Source organism: Pseudonaja textilis, chromosome 2, assembly GCF_049901715.1.
Source record: "Pseudonaja textilis isolate UNSWEBS1 chromosome 2, rPseTex1.2, whole genome shotgun sequence".
Classification (NCBI taxonomy): Eukaryota; Metazoa; Chordata; class Lepidosauria; order Squamata; family Elapidae; genus Pseudonaja; species Pseudonaja textilis.
The window spans coordinates 91,314,184-91,338,036 of NC_141991.1; the positions used below are offsets into that span (position 1 = coordinate 91,314,184).

The 23,853-nt window shown below is 38.1% G+C and overlaps 1 protein-coding gene across 4 annotated transcripts in view; it reads right to left on the reverse strand.

The window, feature by feature from the left end:
* Nucleotides 1-23,853, reverse strand: part of TENM2 (teneurin transmembrane protein 2) — an 865,315-nt gene that overhangs the window by 199,130 nt on the left and 642,332 nt on the right. For all 4 annotated transcript variants that reach the window (XM_087924563.1, XM_087924565.1, XM_087924562.1 and 1 more), the window contains one exon: nucleotides 17,038-17,160. In XM_087924563.1, the coding sequence (XP_087780689.1) occupies nucleotides 17,038-17,160 (123 nt within the window). The remainder of the gene's footprint in view (nucleotides 1-17,037; nucleotides 17,161-23,853) is intronic.

Sequence of the window (23,853 nt, forward strand, 5' to 3'; positions counted from 1 at the left end):
TGCAAGCTAATTCTGCCCACTGGGCTCAAGGCTGACTCAGCCTTTCAAGCTTTCGAGGTCAGTAAAATGGGAACCCAGATTGTTGGAGGCAATATGCAGACATTATAAACCATTCAGAGAGCTGTAAAGCACTATGGAGGGGTATATAAATCTAAGTGCTATTCATGTTTATATTGTATATTCCAGATTTATGGAAGCTGTCCAGAAGACATGATAAGAGACACAGACAGATCTGTCTGTCTGTTTGTCTGCCAGCCTGCCTGCCTGCCTCCATCCTCTATCTGATTTTAAGGCAACTAAACCATCTTTACCAGCACATGAACTATTGAAAGAACTTAATGTCATTACATGTAGATGCAAAAACAACTTACAAATATTTGAAACAATATCCAAATTAAATTTCTGGCTTTTATCATAGCTGGAAGACAATGACAATGAAGGTATTAATTGCACTTAGCCCTTTGACCATCTAGAGCTCATAGTGAGCTATCTACCAACCTTTCAATTCATTTCTTGACTTTGGAAAAGGTGTAAGGGTGCAGATGGATACATGAGGTCTCCAGAGGCAAATAGAGGGGTTGGTCATTGTTCATGGATGCTAGTTAGCATTCATAATTACTCAAACACTAACTGGCATTCATAAGACCATTATTTAAGTTTTCAGATTATAGGTTCTGTGCTAACCATTGTCCTGACACTGTTCCCAGTTCATGTTCTTAGCATTAGCCACTTTTTGTGTTAACTAGAATCAGTTATGCATTTTACCATTGGTTTTCTTCAGTTTAAATGGTCCAATTGCCTTAAAAACTATAAAATGTACATACTGTTTACTTTTCCAATGCATACTGATGGGAATGTTTCTAAAAATCTATATGAATGCAAATGTTTAATTTGGAATAAGTCTTATACTGACATGATCATGATCGTGAGTATGATTTACATGTACTTTCATCCATATAAAAATACACATTAAATTACTGCTAACATCTTAGGAAGTAAATCAATTTGCCCAAGTCTTTCGTAATGTTTAGCAAAAATCTACTTTGATATGCAACAGTTTTATAATTATACGTCAGGGAAGTGTGAATAATCCAAGGACCAAAACATATCCTCTTCATCCATTTTCTTTAAGTGCAATTATCACTGCAACAAGTTCCAGTTTTAAGTTTCAAATTGCCTGTGGTCTTGAGACTTATACTTGCATGCAATGAAAAGCCATTTAAACATACTGTACTGCCAAAGTCTTTATATGGCAAGAGAATGCTTTGGTTAAACACTCTTAATCTTTGAATATCTTTTTAATAAACTGTGTCTTTTTTAATTTTCCAGATTAATGGGTCTTCAGTAATATCAGAGCACAAAAGAAAAGGAAGGGGAAAAAAAACAGTAGAGTACACTGGCTACAAATGGAATAAATGGGATTAATGCAATGTCAAACAATATTCCTGTGTAACTACTCCAGAAGTATGAAATGAAAATTCAAAATGAAACAATGAATAATGGTTCTTTCTATTTATTTACTACTTCTCTTCCAAGCACACTATCTTGTAGACAACAACAACCACACAGAGCTATTTTCTTGCTGGATATTCAACAATGCTTATCTTGTGACTGCATCTGGACTGCACAAATCATCAAAATACATGAAAAATGGTGAAAAATTGATTAGACAGAACATCCAGAAAGAACAAGGACTTCCACAACATATATATTAGGGTGGTGGTGGCAATTTTTCCAATAGTTGATATTGAGTGGAAAAAAAATTCTGGGATAATTATTACCTTACACAACACCACCACATAGGCTCACTCTGGATGAATATTAAGGGAACACTGTCAAAGCAGTGCAATTTATGCTGATATTTCTACTCAATTTTGGAAAGGGAGGAGGGAGGAGAATGTATGGCAGAATGGTTACAGAATTCATCCTCCTGTTTCTTGATCAGCCGTGTTTCCTTTTCTCTGAAAACTGACTATATATATATGGTCTATTACCACCTCAGGTTTCAGCAGTGCTGACTATGTTTTTCTGATTGTCATTCTTACCATTAGGTTTGCACATTATATTCTCTCACTTACAGAGAACTGCTTCCTCTGTCAGCTGATTTATAATGACTTGTTTTGAGCTAATAAATGTTCAACTCCTTTATGAGCTGAAGGCAATGGCACTTAATGCTCCAATTGTCTTTTTTTTTTCCAGGCACTGTTGACAAGCAGGTACTTGCTGGTATGTATATATGAAATTGTTTTCTGGAAGGTACGGTAAACATTCCGCAAACATTCAGGTAAAGATTTTGATCATACCATTCATTTTCTGTTTCTTAGGCACCAATAGTAGATGTCTTTTTCCTTCTTGGTTCTGTCAGTACCCACTACCCAGGAAGAGAAACGTTAGGGATTCCCTTAAACTGATCTGCTGAAGTCCTGTAAGCTCTCTATCTTTCATCACTCAGAGAATTTGTTTCAAGGAAACTAGTTGCTTTATATTCCTGCTATTGTCTCTCTGGCAGCCTCTGCCTGCTCAGCAGAAAGAAGTCACTTAATCACCCACAAAAGGTAATCAGCAATTCTCAAGTCACATCCCTTGCAATCAGCAAATATTCAGAAGATTCCTTAGAGCAGGTATAGTTCTCTGGTGTGCTTTGTTCCTTTCTCCTACTGAACTTCATTACTAAATGCTTAGTAGCCCTTCTTATAATTGTGCTTGATGACTAAAAGCTGACCACAGATACACACACACTTTTCTTTACCCCTTCCCTTCCGATACCTTCTCCACTAACAAATTGGTTTTTATGCTTCACCAATAAATGTTTCTTTAAGCAGATATCATAATATTTTTAATGTATAGGAAAAGCAACAGCCATGTGCTGTATTTAAAGTAGTGATTTGAAGCAGTGTTCTAACTGCTACTCAAATGTATGTGGATCCTTATTCATTCAAGTGGAAATACTGCTAATAAATTTGATGGTAATGGTGATTATTTCAGTTTATATTTATATTCCAACTTTCTGTTTAGAGTACAGATAAATGAAAGTATCCTAAGAGACCAAACAAATACAATATATGTCTTGAATGCAGTAAGTAGGATTTGCAAAATTAATCAAGTTTGTTTTCAATTTCCTTATCTGCATATTTCATGAACTACCCTGAAGTGGAGTTAATAGGAAGGTCTCTGAAGAACTTAGGGATATAAGAAAAGTGTTCTTTCTAGGGAAAAAAAAACCCTTTAAGATGCAGTTATAAACATAAAATGTTGGGAGATGTGTAGGAAATATTGTTATCACCCAGTTGTACATTTGTATATATTAATCTGCATGAAAGTATTTTTATACTTTTAATTATATAAATTAAGTTAAAAATCTTCCTTGTTAATAATGTTAAATTTAATACTTTTAAACAAATTTAAATTATAAGCATTTTAGAAAGGTGAATAGAATGTGATTACACAAACAGCATAGCTAGGAGCAAATGAAGGCAGTTTTAAAACAACATTCATTGGAATAGAAACATGCATAGGGATACAAAGCAGAGTGATCAAAATCGATTTTGAAAAGTAGCAAAATTCAACTTCTGAAATATTGTTCCTCCTGCAAAATAATCATGATTCGAGGTCCTACCTGAGACATGAAAAAAATTAACAAAAGTTAAATATCTTCACTATATAAATTACCATTATTCTGCATCACTCGTTTTATCTCTAGTACATAAAAGTGAATATTGAGTATTTTTCAAGATTCTACATTTCTTCTGATAAAGTACAGTTAAAGCAGGGATTATCTGAACCTTTAGAATGTCTCTGCAGACTTCTATTTTATTGTCTGTTAGACAGTAATCGATAGACTATTGTATATTGTCTAACACAGTTCATGCCCTACATGATACAGTTTGGGACTGTCAATAAATTCTACTAATAGCACTTGGTATGGTTCTGCTGATTTTTCTCTATTGTAACTTAGAAAGTAGTATTATTACAGTTACTTTCACACATGAAAGTTATGGAAATAACTCAAAGTTTCACTAGTCGTTCGTTTTCTTAGATTCTATCTTTGTTTCTTTTGATTCGAATTCAAAATACTACAACATATCCCACATGTTTAAAAGTATTAAAATTATTAAAATTGCATGTACATAGGACTGACATTCTGGGAGGAGGTTTCCCTCTACAACTTACACATATGCATGAAAAATTATAATTCATACTTGCTAGATTTAAAATATTGTGGAATTCTGCAAGTTGAATCAATTGGTTGTGGAATATTCACAGGTAGAGCATCAATTTGCCTTATTTAATTTTTACATTGTTTTACTATTGAATGGGAATTATTGTTAATATATTATGTTTACAGCTTAAGGTGCTTCTTTGATATAAATATAAACTAAACAGATTAATGCAAAGTGTCTAAAACCACATTGTGACAATGGCACATATACTGTATAGATCCCTTTATTCTTACTGGCCCAATCAGTGCTGACATGGTGAAAGAGAAAAGTAAGAAAATAAATATACTGCAGGAAACCCAAGATTACCAATGGAAATTATAAACAACTCAAAATATGACATTAAATTATCCAGTTCACTAGAAGTATTAATAAGAAAATATATTTCAGTTTGTCCAAGATATTAAAAAACATTTGACAGATCAATTTTACAAATCTGTATTCTAGATACAAAGTCTCAAGGCATCTTGGAAGAAAGCAATGGAGATGCTTAAAAAGGCACTGACTTGTCTTGTCTATGATGTAACTAGAGTCAAGCTGGTCTAGAGGAATCTTCGCGAGAGTCAAGGCAATAGGCAGCAGTTCTTAGGACAAATGAGTTAATTGTATAAATAGGCAGTTTCAAGGTTAGGACATACAGCAAAGAGGCTATTGAAACATGATAGGAAGAGGAGACAACATACTTGAACTGTTGGGGATATAAGAGAGAATTTCCATTCTTACTCTGACAGATGGCAAATATGTTTTTTTAATGGCTTCATTCTAGTATATGATAAAAATTCTCATCTATCCATAGTGAACTGTGCCAGGTTCAAGCCAGGCAAATAACTCAATCCGTATCAAGCCGAGAGTCCTAGAATTTCTGTTGACTTTGACCAGTTAGAGTCTTTGTTTACTTTGTAGTAATTTCTTTTAAAAAAAATGTTACACCACAGTACACAATGGTGGTGACAGAGGAAGAAATAGAATAATTTTATATACTGTATGATATAGTCCTAGATAGATAAAAATTTGCATTCTGTTCATAGAATGCAAAGACTCTGAAGCGCAGAAAGAAATAAAATGGTTGAAGCCTCTGGAGATGATATCCTTGAATCATGACATCTCAAAATAGGCACAGCAGGTGTTGAAAATGATTAATCACTATCTCTAACATTGCTAAGTAAATAGGAAATATTTATAGGGGGAAACATATAAGTTTAATCACCGCTAATGTAAATAAATTTCAGTTTCCTAAATGTGATGATTTAGCAGTATAGTTCTTTCTCCCTTTAAATTAGCAGTTTCTGAGTCATATAAGTAGGAGTGAGCAACTCATGAGGTTTTTGAAGAAGGCCTGCACCTGCACATCACTAAGCACCCATGCTTAAAATGGGATGATTTGAAAATCAGTCAATTTCAACCTATAACTTGGTCTATATACAGTTTCAGTGCTGGGATGGGCAGCCCTAGCATCAGGCCACCTACAGCCACCATCAACTTCTTTCACTTATTCTCAGTTCAGCTCTGCATTTTCTGCCTTCAGTTCTATCCCTTGTCTAGTTGTGTAAGAAATACACTGGCACATTACTGACCTTTCTCCCTAGGTAAACAGTTCTTTCTGCCTCATAGGGAAATGTTTCCCATAGTGAACACACACACACACACACACACACACACACACACACAAAACCTATTCGAATGAAACTAGAGATTTGCATTTACAATAGGTAGAAAAAGCCTTTTTAGGCCTTATTAAAATTCTTGCCATCCTTTCACTCATCCCTAAATTAATTTCTCAGGGTCTCAGATCCTGAGCTTCTTTTAGAGATCATATCTTTTTGCTCTGTCTCTGCCTCTGTCTCTCCCCTTCCCTCTCCCTCCCTCTCTATAACTATCTATCTATCTATCTATCTATCTATCTATCTATCTATCTATCTATCTATCTATCTATCTATCTCTAATGATCCTCTCTTCTGCTTTCTGCACACCAGCAATTCTGTGAGGTGGATTGGGCTTAAGAGAAAATACTGGGCCAAGTTCACCCAGCCAGCTCTCATGCCTAATGAAGGACTATACCTCACCTTTCACTATAACTAGATTAACTGGAAAGTCAATTCTCCTTTAGCCTCACCAGCTCTCCTCTTTGTTGATGATGTTTAAGCCTAATTCTCTTCCCTCTCCCCGGTTTTATGACAGATCAGATCTCCATAACAGCCATTTTATGATGCTACTTGAAACACTATCAAACTTCCAACTGGCTTCATCAGCACAGATGCTGATGAATCAATATCAATAACATTCCAAAATAGCTAAAAGCAAAAATGAAAGGCTCTAGATAAAAAGGGAAGCTCAATACTTTGGTATAATATATTTGTGGCACATTCAAAATCCTACAAGTTACTTGAAGCTTGCTTTACTGAAAGAACTTTGCAGTTATCTTCACAGAACTATATGAACAAGATTTGGAATGAGTATTTCTTCCTATCTGGGGAAACATTTTGAACTCAAAGCATGTATTTAGCCACCTGTAAGTAAAAAAGGATCTCCATTATTCCTTTTAGACGATTGTTATTTACCTTGTACAAATTATTGTTTTGCAGTTTGCAATGCAAAGTACATTTCCTATGCATGCCAGACTAAATTGAGAGGGAAAGAGGCCAAAGGCCTTCATTTGTATCTTCCCCATTGCATTTAAAAAAAAATAACACAGCATAGGCCACAACAACATAAGTATATCTCAGTCAGGCCAACTAATTTACTCATTGTGGAACAGAGCCAAGCATGCAACAAGTAATATTTTCTTTTCATAGAAACTCATGATAGTAATCATTATAGACATTTAATAGGCTTACAAGGATATTTCATACAGACTTAACTCTTCATTTATATCTTATCATCCCTTCTAGATAAGCCTGGACAGAAAACAAACTCCAGAAGACTTATTGCACTCTGCTGTTGTACAATATAATTTAATATTGAAAGCCTACCTTTCTCTTATACCAAGGCTCTCCAAACTTGGCAACTTTAACACTGTGGCTGGATGGCTGAGGAATTTTAGGAGTGGTCTTAAAGTCTTAAAGTTGCCAAGTTTGGAGACTCCTGTTTTATACCAAAAAGAATCAAAGCAGGACAATCTTTTTCTCCTCAATTTCAATATCATGTTCAAACCTTTATTGTCAGAGTACAAGAAGTGTGCAATGAGATTGGCTGAATCTCTTTTCGTGCACCCCCCTCCCAACACAATACAACTCAGTGAAGACAGAAAATCCCTAACTCAGTGAATCCTACTAACAAACATATTACCCTATTGCACCATGTGAACTTATTACGTGCCCCTCAAGTCAATTATACTATGTTGTTGTAGATTATATTCAGTGCCGGGATTCAAATATTTTTACTACCAGTTCTGTGGGCATGGCTTGGTGGACATGGCATGGCTTAGTGGACATGACAGGGGAAGAATACTGTAAAATCTCCATTCCCACCCCATTCTAGGGGAAGGATACTGCAAAATCTCCATTCCCTGCCCACTCCAGGGGAAGGATACTGCAAAATCTTCATTCCCTCCCCACTCCTGGGGTATGCAACATCCCATTCCCTCCCCACCACACCAACCTGCTTTCCAGCTCTGTTCTCCTATGCAGGGCAACAAAAGAAAACCCAGTCAATCAGCTGGGACTCAGGAGGCAGAGAATAAATGGGGGTGGAGCCAGTCAGAGGTGGTATTTGCCGGTGGTATTTGCCAGTTCTCCAAACTACTCAAAATTTCCGCTACCGGTTCTCCAGAACTGGTTAGAAGAAATACCACCTCTGGTTATTTTCCATTCTGGAGTCTGACAGCCCATGGATAAAAACTGTTCTTCAGCCTGTTTGTGCGGCTGCCTATGTTTCTATATCTCCTTCCCAATGGTAGAAGAATAAAAAAGTGCTGACCAGGTTGTGAGTTGTCCCTCTGCTTTCCTTCAGGTGCATTTCTGATTTCCTCTCCAGCTACTTTCTTCTCATCCTTGCTCTCTAAGAGCATATTCATTTGATTACATTGAACCCCTATCATTTTCCACATAACCTATCTAGTCCTCCATGTCTCTTTTTCTTGAACAACAACTGATTTTTTATTTGCTGAATCCAAGAGATTCCAATTATAGTGGTATTGCTATGAAAATTAAAAACAACATGGCTATTACCAATAAGTGTGGGGAAAAAATAACACAAAGGCATACACTTGTAGAAAATAAAAAGAAGTTGGTAACAACCGACTAATTTTGTCTGTTCAGTTTTATCTGATGCAAAATACATTATTAGAGATAATTAGTTTGCAAAGACAATCAAACTAATTAATTGCAATCAGCAAGCTGTAATCAGAAACTAGTACTGCCCTACTATAGATAACACGACTTTTTTCATAAAAATAAGGAATACCACTTTGTTTTGGAGAAAACTACTAGAGCATAGAGAATATTATATTATAGTCATCAAGACACAATTCAGCTGAACAAAATAAATAAACCATCTGACATAACATCTTGCAATATCAACCTGAAAAAATCTTCCTGGAAATTAAGGTCAAATTATTAAAAGCAATAGCAATAGCACTTAGACTTATATACCGCTTCATAGTGCTTTTACAGCCTTCTCTAAGCAGTTTACAGAGTCAATATCTTGCCCCCAACAATCTGGGTCATCATTTTACTGACCTTGGAAAAATGAGTCAAACTTGAGCCTCGTGAGATTCGAAACTGCCAAATTGCAGGCAGCCAGCAGTCAGCAGAAGTAACTTGCAGTACTGCACTCTAACCACTGCACCACCTCGGCTCCTCAATAAATAATATTTATTGAAAGCATTTTTAATCTATTTTCTAAACATGGATAGCCTTCTCAACTTGATATATATATATATAATTTTGTAAGTTTTCACGAGTACTTACATGTATGGTATTCAGCTTTGTTTGGGTTTTTTCCCCACATCATTATAGTTGTATTTTTAAAGTTGGAGCAACGTTTCGGCAGAATCTCATCTGCCATCTTCTCAGAGAAGCACAAAGCCGAAGACACAAGCCTGAAGATGATGAATGAGACTTCATCGAAACGTCGCCAAGAAACTTCCAATTTTACGTGGGAGAAAACCCGAATAACCAAAGATCCACATACAAATACCCGCGAGAACCTCAGAAAACAAATATATATATTTGTGGTATTCAGCTTTGTTCGGGTATTTTCCCACATTATTATAGTTGTGCTTTAAAAGTTGGAGCAACATTTCGGCAGAATCTCATCTGCCATCATCAGGCTTCTGTATTGTGTTCGTCTGCATCTTGGCAACGTTTCAACAAGGTCCCACTCATCATCTTCAGGCTGGTGCTTTCGGCTTCGTGCTTGTGTGAGCAAAGCATGATCAGCGCTGCCGTCTCCTTATATATACTGGTGGGGAGGTTGGCTGTGTTGTCATTTCTTGATTGGTTCATGGAATTGATGTTCGCAGTCAGAAAAGTCTCTTTTCCAGCACCTTAAAGCCACAGGACATGAAATTAATTTTGACGGAACAAAATTAATCTCCAAAACTGAACACTTCAACAAGAGAATAATCAGGGAAGCCATCAAAATAGAGAAACACCCCCATAACATGAATAAATGGACGATGCCTCCTGCCCACCAGACATCTGGAAACTAGCTCTTATCAACAAATGAGTCCCAGCCACGAAAACCAACTTTGGACCCAAAACAACACATGACACCACCACCATTCTCCCTCACCAGACTCAAATCCAAACCCATCCCATAGACGAAAGACAACCACCATCCAGAAACCAGACCATGGCTGCATCACCAGCTGCTACACCCCCTGACCCCCAAACCAAGCAAACGGACACACGCCATGAATACATATCCAGACCTCAAACTTGGAGCCAAACCAAAACCCAGAATGTCACATCACAGCCATCCGCTCAGGATATCACATCACAGAACTCAGGAGGTTACACCACAAAACCTCAGGATGTTGCAACACAGCCAATGACCCAGGAGATTACAGCACAAGACCCAGGATGCCACAATAGAACTCAGAAGGTCATCACACAGCCCATGACCCAGGTCATTACAACCCAGGAGATTACAGCACAAGACCCAGGATGTCAAAACAATAGAACTCAGCAGGTCATCACACACCCAGGTCGTTACAACACAGGAGGCTGATAGACACACAGCCAATACCTCAGCCACACATGTTCTTACAAAAATCCAGCCAATCTGCAAACATCAACTCCATCAACCAATCAAGAAATGACAAGATAGCCAACCTCCCCACCGGTATATATAGGGAAACGGCAGCTCCAATCACACTTTGCTCACACAAGCATGAAGCCAAAAGCACCAGCCTGAAGATGGCGAGTGGGACCTCGTCAAAATGTTGCCAAGATGCTCTCAATCTTACACGGGAAAAGACCTGAACACATTAAGACCTGCATATATATGTTTTCTTAAGTTTTTGCGGGTATTTATATGTATGGTATTCAGCTCTGTTCGGGTATTTTCCCACATCATTATAGTTGTGCTTTTAAAGTTGTAGTGATTCTGCCGAAATGTCGCTACAACTTTAAAAGCACAACTACAATGACGTGGGAAAATACCCGAACAGAGCTGAATACCATACATACATACATACATACATACATACATACATACATGCCTCCATATATGCTCTCAATATCCATAAAAAACCTTTACAGATTCTTTTAGAGGAGTAGTATTGTCAGAAAGATTTTAGAAACTTCTGCAGTAAGCACAGGGTATGCTAGTTTTGAACACTGGGCCCTCGCTAACAAACTGAAATTCAATGTAGCTAAAAGTAAGGTTTTACACAGGCAAAAAAAAAATCATCTGTATAGGTACAGACTAGGTGAAACTTGGCTTAATGGCAGTAACTCTGAGGGGATCTTGGAGTCCTAGTGGAAAAGCACTTAAATATGAGCCAACAGTGTGCGGCAGGTCTCCAAAAAGCAAATTCACTCTTAGGTTGCAATTAATACAGGGATAGAATCAAGATCGTGTGAAGTGCTTGTACAGTTTTACAAAGCTTTAGTAAGACGTAATTTGGATTACTACATTCAGTTCTGGTCATAACAATATAAAAAGATGTTGAAACTCCAAAAAGAATGCAGGAAAGAGCAACAAGAATGATTGGGAGCTGGAAACTAAAACATACAAACAATGGTTGCAGGAACTGGCTATGCCTAGTCTAGAGAAAAGAAAAAATAGGGGAGACATGATAGCAGTATTCCAATATTTGAGGAGCTCATACGAGAGGATCACTATTTTCCAAAAGGCAAGCCAAGAAACAATGGATAGAAACTAACCAAACAGACAAAAAACCTAGAACGAAGGAGAAATTTCCTAACAGGAAGAGCAATCAACCAATGAAATAGCTTGCCTTCAAAAGTTATGGGTGCTCCTTCATTAGAGGCTTTCAAACAGAGACTGGATAGCCATTTGTCTGATATGGTATAGGGTTTCCTGCTCAAACAGGGGATTGGACTAGAAAATCTCTTAGGTACCTTGAAATTCCTGTTGTGTTGTGTTGTGTTGTGTTGTGTTCTAGTCTAGTCCAGTCCAGTGCAGTCCAGTTTGAAACACATACTATAAAACTTGTCAACATATTTTCTTCCTGCTTAAGGTTATGAATAGAAATTAGTAGTAAGTATGTTATTTAATAACATCAGGGATTGGGATTCAAATTTCTTAACAACCGGTTCTGTGGGCATTGGTCTAATTTGTGGGTGTGGCTTGGTGGTCATGTGACCACCAAGGCATGGCTCGCTGACTGGGCATGGCTAGGTAGTCATGTGACTGACTGGGTGTGGCTAGGTGGCCATGTAATTGGGGTGGCCGTGGCTAGGTGACCATGTGACTAGGGTGGGTGTAGCTAGGTGGCCATGTGACTGGCAAACCAAATATAAGTGGTTCTCACTTAATGGCCAGTTGCTTAGCAAGTGTCTTAATTTATGACTGACCTCCCCAGAGCTACTTGACCTATTTTTGGTGTTTTGACAGCCATACATACACACACTCACTTATGACCAGTTACAATATCCCACACAGTCTTGTGACTGTTTTTTGCCAGTTCAAAACAAGTCCTTCTGGTTTTCAGTTAAAGATGCCCATTGGGGAAAATGGACTTGTTTTACAATCAGTGTTTGCTTAATTACCACAAATGTTCACTTAACGACCATGGTGTTTGTTTAACCTAGGGATCCTCAACCTTAAACAGTCAAAGAGCCATTTTTCTATTTTCTTTTAAACAGGTATGTCTGTTTCTGTCATTCTTTCTTTCTTTCTCCCTCTCTCTTTCTCATCTGTCTCTCTCTCTCTCTCTCTCTCTCTCATCTTTTTCTTTCTTATCTCTTTTTCTTTCTCCCTCTCTATTTCTCATTTCTCTTTCTCTCTCATCTATAACTGCTAAGATTGGAAGCTGTTTTTTTATAATCCTATTTCTTTGCAGTTTTTTTCACACACATTTGCATATATGTATCCAATACTCTTTATCCTTTCTGCTATGTATTCAAAATGGTCAATGATTTTGTGTGTGTGTGTGCAACGCTGGCTTAGTAAGTCTGTGAATTGAAGTCCACAAGTCTTAAAGTTGCCAAGTTTGGGAACCCCTAATCTAATCTTAGAAAAACAGTCTGGAGTCACTGGCAAGAGCAGCTCAGCACGAAGAAAAGTTGTGCGTCTCCCCATATTCCTATCTCTGCGAGCAGCCTCATCCCCTCCTCCTCATTTGTAAAGCATGCTAAGTTTAAAGGTGCTGCGAGAGGCTACTAGCGGAGAGAGAAATATGGGGAGACGCGCAACTTTTCTTCGCACTAAGATGGTTTTTTCTCTCTTTCGCCTCCACTCTTGGCATAGAAAACAGTCAGTGGGAGCAACAGTTGAGGCGGTCAGTCACCCATCCTGGGGCTCATGCTCACCATACCTGCAGGGGGTGGGGGATGCAGCAGCAGTGAGGTGGCAATTCCAGTGGCATTGGGGCCTCTGAGATCAGTCCTCCTCTCGCCATCCATGCGGCCACACACGTGGTGTATCAGGGCTTCCAGGCTCTGCTCCCTGCAGCTGCTGTCAGCTGTCCTCAGCGCCTTGCTTATATGAGCCTCTCCACGTGTTTTTTTCCTGCTGCTGTTTTTAGGAGAACAAGAGTTTCCCAGCACAGTGGAAAGCTTCCAAGTCACCCCACATCTGAAACAGCTCCCGGACAAGCAGAGAGAAGCAGGATTCAACCTGGCTTGCTTTTTTGCTTGCTCAGGAGCTGTTTCTAATGGGAGGGGGACTTGGAAGCTTTCCGCTATGCTGCAGCAGGTGAGAGAAGCAGCTGCTGACCTGGCTGGAGCCTATACAAGCCTCTCCACATGTTCCCCAGAAGAAGTCAAATGGTGGGGGAAAGGTGACCAGCAGCAGTAGCAAAAGGCAAGTAGGGGGAAGGCAACCGGCAGTGGCAGCAAAAGGCAAGTGGGAGGGGAAAGGTGACCAGCAGTGGTGGCAAAAGACAAGTGGGGGGAAGGTGACCAGGGCTTGCAGAGCCTCACTCTCCCAGGGAGATCAGTAAAGGCAGGGCTGCAGCAGAAGGCAGGCAGCAATGGCTGGTCTGGCAGGTGTGCAAGAGCAGGCTGCAGCAGCAGTGTTGCAGCAGCATGCATGATAAGGACTGATAGGCAGGTAGTGGAGAAGCAGGCAGAGAGGGGCGGAGCCAGCCACAGACCCAATTTACCGGTTCTCCAAACTACGGAGAATCATAACAAACAGTTCTACCGATCCGGACTGAACCAGTAGAATCCCACTCCTGAAGAACATGCAACATGAATAAAGAAAATATATACTCTTTGCAAGCCAAAAGTAATATACTAATAAAATAATATGGATTAATAATTGTAGTTTTGTCATAACTATCTTGAAAGCATAGTGCTCAAAAATTCAAAAGCCTGATCACTTTTCAGTCCCATATGAATTCATATTTTGCTCTGCATTTTTATGGACTCCAAAATGTAATTTACTCAGTAAATCATTTAATAAGGTGAACCATCCAGCAAAATATTGTGTATATTGATTGAAAGTAATCTAAAAACAGGACTAAATTTAGCAAGTTGGTAAGTGAAGTAGATTTACAGGATTTGAAATGTTGTGGGTTTCTATTTTATGCATCCTAAAACAGGAGGAGAAGGGCTCACATCCAGCCATAATGTTGATTTGATTATAGATTAGTACATAATGTGAATCCAGTTTATTTATCAAATTTTAAATAAAATAAACCATGGTTAGATGTGACATTAAAACCAACTAATTCAATATTTTCTTTGCTTATTCTCTAGATGCTTGCATCGTATATTTTACATTTATGTTTTATAATACCTTTCTGATTATTTTCAACATAAATTGAAGATAGCATTTTAACAGTTTTTAGGAAGTTGGTATGTGTGAAATGCTGGACATTTTTAGAAATTAAATGATCTTGGCATCAAAACTGTGAACTAGAAAGGTTTCCTGTGGATGTTGCCAATGTATGTTGCCTGCTGTCATCTGATCCATTTATGAATCTACTTATAGATTTACAACAAAAAAGAGAGATTTTTAAAATGATCATTTTAAAATAATTAACCTAAAAATGAGCTTTAACTATATTTTTGAAAATATGTTCCCTTCCTGCTGATTATTCTATTTTGGTTATTTGCAGACCTATAGTTTTAACCTTTTCAAACTTGGGAACCACATTTAGAAATCACTTCTTAATATTTTACAGATATCTATCTGCATAGTGATAGTAGTGCCAAAACTTGTCAAGACTGTAAACCACAGGAAAATGTGGACCATCAATTAAAATAAAGGTCAGTGTTGTTGGTTCTTTGTATTTAACTCTGTGCTTCTTATAAGTACATTAAAAATATTAACCATAATTTCCTAGGTTATATAGAGAAATACAAACACAATATGTAATGCAAAATTACTTTCCTATCTGACATATTTTATCTCCCCAAAGTTTGCTTATTTATTCCTCACTTATATATAGCCATATATCACACAGAACATGATTCTGGGTGATGTACAATGAAAATAAATAATAAAACAAACATGGAAACATTCCATAATAAGACATCAATCTTATTTTAAAAAGACAAGAAGAGAGTACCTTTAGTGTTATATACTCAATCCATAGCTATCTCAACACATTTGTTTCCTTGATATACCCAAGCCTGTTGGCATGGCCACAATTTTAGGTACTCCCAGGAGCTACCAAACATGGGCCATCCTCACCTCCAGGGATGATGAGCAAGTCCCAAAGCAGAAATGGCCCTGAGTACTGCCAAATATAATTCCTGTTTCCACACCAGTCTCAAGGGGTAATATATAATTTACTAAAGCAAAATGATGACTGTGATTCTTTAGTGAATCAGATTTTGGCATGCTTGGAGATACATTCATACACACAGATTCACACCTATTATATTTATTCATATTTGCTATTTTTAAATTACTGTTTTTCAATGTGATAATTCATAGCTAAATGTGCACACCTAACTAGATTGTTCCATTCTACATGGCATTCTGCAAAAATCAGCTTTATTGCAATATACATATTTTTGAGGTAAACATATGGGTATGACTCCCTATTATTATTTTTACAAAACTAATTTTTGAGCACTTCCTCCTCCTGGGCTCTATCACTTATGACAGGTCATTTTGCCCAGCCAAAGAAAGCAAAGTCTGAAATAGCTGATGGGCCTAAAGTTTGATAGAAGCCATCTTAAAAACGGCTATCTTGATAATATTAGCCTTAAATAAATTGAAGCAAGAAGAAAAAAAATCAGCAACATTTCACACTTTCTTCTGCTACCATGCCTCCACTTTTGGGACCTAGTTTGTTTTTATCACAATTGAGACATATGGATTCCACTGTAATATTTTCCAAAGGTTTTATTTACCCTGCTACTTAGTGAAATGAACAAATTATTCACATTCACAAGGTCTGAAATCCACATCTTTGCTGAATATTTTTTCCTCTCTTTTTCTCCTTCAAGTATCTTTAGGCAGAAGTTCAACCTATGACCTTTCAGCCTTGATCACTGTAAATGAAACTTCTGTCCCACAAGTGCAGTATCCACTTTTTAAAAATCAACCAAATGTTGATCCATTTGTTGAGACAGGTATTGGCTCAGATGACCATCTGACCCAAACCTGTTGTCTGAAGTTGAGAGAGAATGGCTGATCCAGGCTTTCCTGCCTTAGATGGGACAAGAATTCGATCTCCTAGTTTCTATCTTGGAGCCTTAAACACTAGGCCCAACTAATATTTCCATTTATTTAAAAGTCCTGATATAGTTTTCAAAATAAAATAAAAAATCTGCCATCTCATTTGAAAAGTACTGACAGATTCAAAAACTATTATTCTGCTTTCTTGTAAAATCTCTGTTTTCCTTAGTTTTCACATAGGGATGAAGGAAAGGAAGACATAATCTCTTTCTTCTAAAAGGAGGCATAGGTAACTGGATTTGATCAATGTGAAAAAATCCTCAACGATCATTATGAAAAAATCCTCTGAATCTCTTTGTTGGAAGATAGTATTCAAAATAAGACTCTTTTCCAAACAGTTACAATTAAGCAGGATTGTAGCCAAACTTGCCCTGAAAATAAACTACCCAACCAGGAAAACTTCAAAACAAAGAATTGTTTCAATCAAATCCTTCAGATGACTAGGTTTCTATTTCTAATGTGCTCCAATAAAATGTGATTATTTTAAATTTAAGTTGGAACACAGGGGCAATTGATTTTTCAAGAGCAAAAGATACAGCTGTGTCCTCACCTTTACCTCCAGATGGCATGGTTGCTACATCATCAGAACCTGGCAAGCCTGTCCTTATTCCATTGTTAAAGGTGTGTCCATCTGCTGGTTGTAACTGCCAATTTAGACCAAGCATATGCATGGCTGCAAGAGACAGAAAGCCAGGAAAAATAAACATTCAAGGTATTTATTGTTGAAGTTGAGAGGAAAAAGGTAACCTCTTTAAATGGGCATCTCCTCTCAGACACAAAGACACCCATACACATTTTACATTTATTGAATTACTACACAAACAGTAAAAATCATTAGACAATACATATACATATATGTAATTTTTTTACTATAACATTAAAATTGCATCTTTTCTTAATTGCCTGCTAGGAAGAATTTATTCAGAACATTTTTTTTCTTTTGGTCTACCAAGATTGCAACATTATATTGTATATGCCTTGCTAGTGATCAGTTTCCCTAAGTGGATTTACTGCTGAATAAACAAGACCAGGCATATGCTAGAAAACTAAGAGTTGCTTAGGCTTAAACTTGTGAAGTGAATGGTCTCTGTTTTTTTTTATCATATCCAGAGTTAAATTTAACAAATTTCAATAGCACTATGAAAATTGTTTTGTCTTTTAACCAAAAGTTGTTTCATGACAGGGTTATGTTTATGGGAGAAAAAAAATCAGGAAATCAGCTTATGTGAAAAATAGATGTGTCTATATTTCAATTGTTTTTAAGAGTAGAAAATAATAAGTTAGAATGGGACATACATTTTTTCAGTACCATTCTTGCATTTATTTTATTCAATTCTATAGGGGTCTCCCATAGATTTTTGCAATCTTACAGTATTTTTAAGCCTTTTGAAAACATAAAGAAAGAGCTACTTTTACTTTTGAAAAGAAGTTAGTATGTGTTCTCTCTATATTATTGCAGTTCACATTACCTGCTGATGTCTGTTTTCTAGCAAAAGCAGGACTGTCTTTGGATATGGTGCGAATTGGCCCTAGAGTTAGCCACAAATTCTTCTGTGATAGCATATTTTTGCACACAACATCCTCTTTGAAATATTTGTGTGTGTGTGTGTATGTAATTAAAATATTGCAAAATTTCAGAGGAGTGCCTATTGTTTAAGAACACAAAATCAAAATGTATTCATATTCCTAAAATTGACAATTAGAATCCTGAGATGTCTGTATGACACTTCATATTTAGAACTGCTCTTGGTTTCAATTTAAATTGCAATTGTAATTTTTCATCTCTTTTCTGCTTAAAGTGATTTGTATGGATTCCATTTTGCTTTTTTATTTACAATGCATTTATTTAAATCCCAGAAAGCTGCTTATAGAAAACCACAAATGAGATTACTTATAACTTTTATATATGTACATACACATACATAAAGACAGATTTCATGGCAAAATCTCTATTATTGATAAACTTGAGCAGAGAATAAAATGTTAGGTTTCCAAGTGATGAAATCCATTTAAAAAGAGCAAAGTCCATCTTCCAAAACAATTTATTTTATTTAGGAAAGCATCAAATTGGCAAAGTCCGTGTTAATTCCAGATCTGACAAAACCTGGAATTGCCCCACAATATCAGAAGGTAGAAACAATGCCCCAAAATCACATTCTCCAATAGAAGTAATTCAACATTGCTTGATGTCATAAATCTCCACCTCAAGGGGTCTGAACATGGTCAGCTCATTTTCCTAAGGGAAGAAGAATCACCTAGCCTAAACAATAACTTACTCCTCCCCCCTTAGGAGCCTGTCAAGCCCAAAATCTTTCCCCCATGACTGTCAAAGAGAAAGTAAGAAAAAGAATATATACAGGGTGGAATCCGACCGGTGTAACTACCATTTTGGTGATTTTGTGATTTGCGATTTGCACGTACATGCATGCTCTGCGTGCACACATGCATGTGGAAAATTGTCAGCTATGCTGTCCAAACAGCTGAGCAGTGCTGTGACTGGGTGGACAGCTGAGGTTAAAAAAACAGGAAATAAAGGTCAGGTGGGTGGGTGGGCCAAAACAGCAGCAGACATATAACCAGTTCTATGTCTGTTGCTCTTTAGAGCTACCAGTTCTACAGAGCCAAACAAAACCAGTAGAATCCCACCCCTGAATATATACTAAGTCTAACTAAAATGGCTACACATATGTCAATTTTGGGCTTGACAGGCTGCCTTTCCATCATTTGAAAAGAAAAACTTTCAATGATATTCTAGGAATGTAAGTAACCTAACAGCTATTTGGAATGGAAATATATAAACCAGGATAGACATTTTAATACTGTCTCTTTAAGAGCATGCTAAAAACTGCAATTGGGTGTGATTACTCAAACGGCCATAAGATGGAGCCAGAAACCTGGGTTGTTTAGTCTTAGTCTCAGAAGAGAGTGTGCCTCAGTCTCTGTTTCCTTCTGTTGGAGAGTGTTGCCATTTCTTTCTTATTGACTGCTATTCTTGGATTTGATGTAAGTCTGATACTGAACTGTTTTTGACACTGGACTTTGTTATTGGATTATCCCTGGATTGAGAAACTGACTGATTTTTCCTATGAATGACTTTGGACTGCTTGTTTTGAACTTTGTTTTAAACCTTTCTGGAGGTAAAAACCTACATTTAATGTACAGTGTATCTGTGTGCTATTTGTGTATTATTCAAACACTACTCTCAATATGTCTCCCTGTATGCGCTCATTCTCCTAACGGGGAATTACCTCAACAGATATAAAATACACAAAGATTGAAATTAGGTTAAACACAATCATACAATATGCATTTTAATCTCCTCTGCCACTCTCAGAATTTGCCTTAGGCTCATGTGGATATTTTTCATGGAATTCTCCAACCAATCTATCAGCATTAACTTTCCAACTATTAACCCAAGTCGCTTGTGAAATTGGATAATAATGATTGGAGCTCTCTTAGGAAGTCATCCACATTATTTAGTTTAGGGACGTCTTCATCATTGAACTGGGTGAACCATTCAGATGCCACCTCCTCCAAATTGACTCCATAGAATTGGACTAGTTCTGCCTCATCATGGAATTCATTTCCATGTCTGTTGATGTAAGACCATGCTCTATTCAGGAAAAATACAAGTTTACTTGCAGTCCCATCAAACATGGTTTTAAAAAATGTTGGGGCATTCACATGTGGAACTGGTTATGGCGGGGGAGGTGGGGCTGCAGCTTGGGCTGGCCTCATTTGAGCTTGTTCTCGAACCCATCCTCTGCCCTGATAAAATTCCTCTCCCAGAGGGATTTGGTCAGCCGGAGGTAGATGGATTCTTTGTGGACTCCCCTTTCTACTCTTCCCTCTCTGTTCTATTCTTGGGGTATAATGGTGGAAGATTCTCCCAACAACTGGGTTAAATCAAAAGTTGATGGGCTGGAAGCTCAGGTTTCACAATCTCTCTGGGTGAGGATTTGCTTCCTTTGCTGGCCTCTGCCTTCACGTCCAATCACAAGCTGTTCCAGCTGGTTAGATAGATCCTCAAAGATTTGGCTGAACATTGCTGTTTGGTACTGCCATTCAACCAACTTCTTGTGGTCTCCCATAGATCCCATGGGTCCAATTGCTGCTCTCCACTCTAAGATCGTGGCTCGAGAATCCCTGGCTGCAGTTAACAGGTGATCAGTGAGTGGGTCAGAAAGGGTTGCTTGGCCAAGCAAATCTTTTTCCATCCATTGGATACTTGTACTTCCAGACCATTCACTTGGAGATTTTGGGTGGGCCTCTAGCTAGTGTGCAATATCCTCCATGACCGCCATTACTCTGAAGGTCTTCTCGGGAATTCATTGGGAGGCCTGCTGCTTTACTGGCAACTTAACACAAGGGCCCCCACAGAGTTTACACTCACGTTCTGGTGCCCCTGGATCCTGACCTTCTGCCATCTTCCCTGAGTCTTTGCTGTTACCCAATGCTCCAGGTAAACAACCACGGCTCAGGACCCTGAACAACAACCCCTCTCCAGGATTATGGTTTTTATGAGAATAATGTTAAGTTTCCAAGTGATGAAATCCATTTAAAAAGAAAAGAGCAAAGTCCATCTTCCAAAACAATTTATTTTATTTAGGAAAGCATCAAATTGGCAAAGTCCATGGTAATTCCAGATCTGACACAACCTGGAATTACCCCACAATATCAGAAGGTAGAAACAACCCCCAAAAGTCACATTCTCCAATAGAAGTAATTCAATGTTGCTTGATGTCATGAATCTCCACCTCAAGGGACCTGAACATGGTCAGCTCATTTTCCCATGGGAAGAAAAATCACCTAGCCTAAACAACTCTCCCTATCTCCACTCTTCCCTCCTTAGGAATGTGGCAAGCCCAAAAACCTTCCCCCATGACTGCCACAGAGAAAGTAAGAAAAAGAATATATACTAAGCCTAACTAAAATGTCTACACATATGTCAGTTTTGGGCTTGACAGATACATTTTGTAGTACTAAGATGATCACATTCTTGGCTGCAAAAATTACTATGAAATTCTCTTGCTAATTGCTCCTCTTCTGGCTTCTTTTAAATGTAATCTTCTCCCAAACTGGACTGGTGTACAACCCATCTCTCTGTGTTGATATCAGGTGTGCACACATTTTTGCAATATAAGCTGAACCCTTGCTTCAGAGATTAGACTGGAGACAGTTTTCCGGTGTTTTCCCCAGAGATACAACGTGGGTTGTTTCCTATCTTTCTGCTCTTCTGCATTACTGCTACCCCTGAAACCAAGTTACAAACCAAGGCCAACAAGTATGCCTTCACAACATCTTTTTTTGGTTGCTCAGTTATCTGAAGGCTGGCTGCTGCATAAATAGCTATTTTCTTTTCCTTTTACCACAAAATCTAGAGAAGTAATGGTGATGATATGAGTGAGATATCAACATGTTGATGTTTTTTACACCCACTCCATTGGCAAGCCAGAGGAGACAGCAGATAGCATTTATGTTATTATTTTAATTTTATTATAGATGTTTTAATTCCTTTATATAAATAATAAAAGCTGGCATTCTTAACATACCTTCCTCCTCCTATTTTCCACACAACAACAATCCTGTGAGGTGATTTGGGCTGAGAAGGCATGACTGACCCAAATTCACCCACTGAGTTCCATGCCTAATGCAGGATGAGAACTCACAGTCTCCTAGTTTCTAGCCTGGTGCGTTAATCATTAAATAAAACTGAATCAAATGAGCAAGCATGGAGGAATAGCAGGGAAATGACAAATAAAAATGGTAACTGGGTGGAACAGTTACAACTATACAACAATTACAACTACAGAAATGTTACAGCTATTATCTCCTGCTATCCCACAAAGCATATCAGCTCTCTGATATACTTTGTGAGATAGCAGGAGACAACAGTTGTAACACTTGGTCCCAGTTCTTTTCCCCATACCTGCCTAGAAGGAAGCACCTGGGAACATAAATAGGAAAGAAGTACACCTGAGAAGTTGAGTAAGTTTCTCTGCATTAGAGCAATGTGCATATATACAGCCTGGATCCCTGAGAACTGTCTGATATTTTATGCTTGGAAACTCACAGAACTGAGAACTGACCCTCCAGCATATCAAAATCTACAGCTTGAGATTCATGCCTCATTCTTTAGATGCACAATTAAAGTCAGAATTATTGTCTCTATTGTAATTAAATGGTCTTTGAATTACTGAGCCCTCATACTGAGCTTGCAAGTACTTTACAAGAGCCATCATCACTTAAAATCATATTGTCACCACCACCACCACTTTGTTATAATCAATTACATACTAAATAGTTTTATTAAAATTTACATTTATGTCTTTCAAGGGATCAAATAATTGTGGACTGGAAAACAGAAAGACAATGGGTTAATTGTTCAGAGGAGTGCCTTCAGAGTTTTTCCTTTAAATGTGGAAGAGCTCACAAGTGAAATAAATTTGGAGGCCTCACCTTCAATGGTATTTATGCCTAAGTTAAGGAGGAACACAATTCATCACCACTGACAAGATCTTCTTGTAGCGTTTGGAAGAGACTGAGCTGAAGTTTTTACTCCGGTCCGTGTTTCTAGCGGGAACACGGACCATGCCTATTGGCTGATGCTGTTTGACAGCCGGCTATAAAAGGGAGCTGTTAAACGGCATCAGCTGTTGTCTGCCAGCTGGCTGCCTTGTTATCGCAGCAGCCGCGGCAACCCTTTATTGTTACAAGAAAGTAAAAGCTGAAGTTCGCTCCATGTTTGCCTCAGGTTATTCCGCCGCTCCACAACACTGGCAACGATGGCAGGATTCCTATAAGAGGCAACCGGGAAAAGGATCACTGAGCAAAGTCACTACAAAAAGAGTCGAAGTCACTAACGAGCTGAATGTCACTTTAAGAGCTACTGTCACTATTCACGAGCGCTAATTTCAACTTTCCTTGAAAGATCCGGCACCGCTGAGTTGAGATGACTTCGAACCCTGCATTCCCACCTTTCAGACCGACAGCGGAAACATGGGAGTCCTACAGAAACCGATTTGACTGTTTCCTAGATGCCATAGACCTTGCTGACATTTCCGATCATAGGAAAAAGTCCTACTTTTTAAGCTTTTGCAGAGCCACAGTGTTTGACACTGCTACGGCATTATTCGTTCAATTAAGACTGTTCTATGGGAAGAATTGCAGGAAATTCTTTCCAACCACTATTCCCCTAAGCCATCCCAAATTGCCAGGCATCATGCTTTTAGGAGACGGATTCAGGCTGAGGGAGAGACTATTAGTGGGTACAGCTGCCCTACGAACAGCTGCCTTGCATTGTGGGTTTAGAGACTATCTGGAAGACATGTTATTAGACCAACTAGTTTGTGGAGGCAGGGATTTA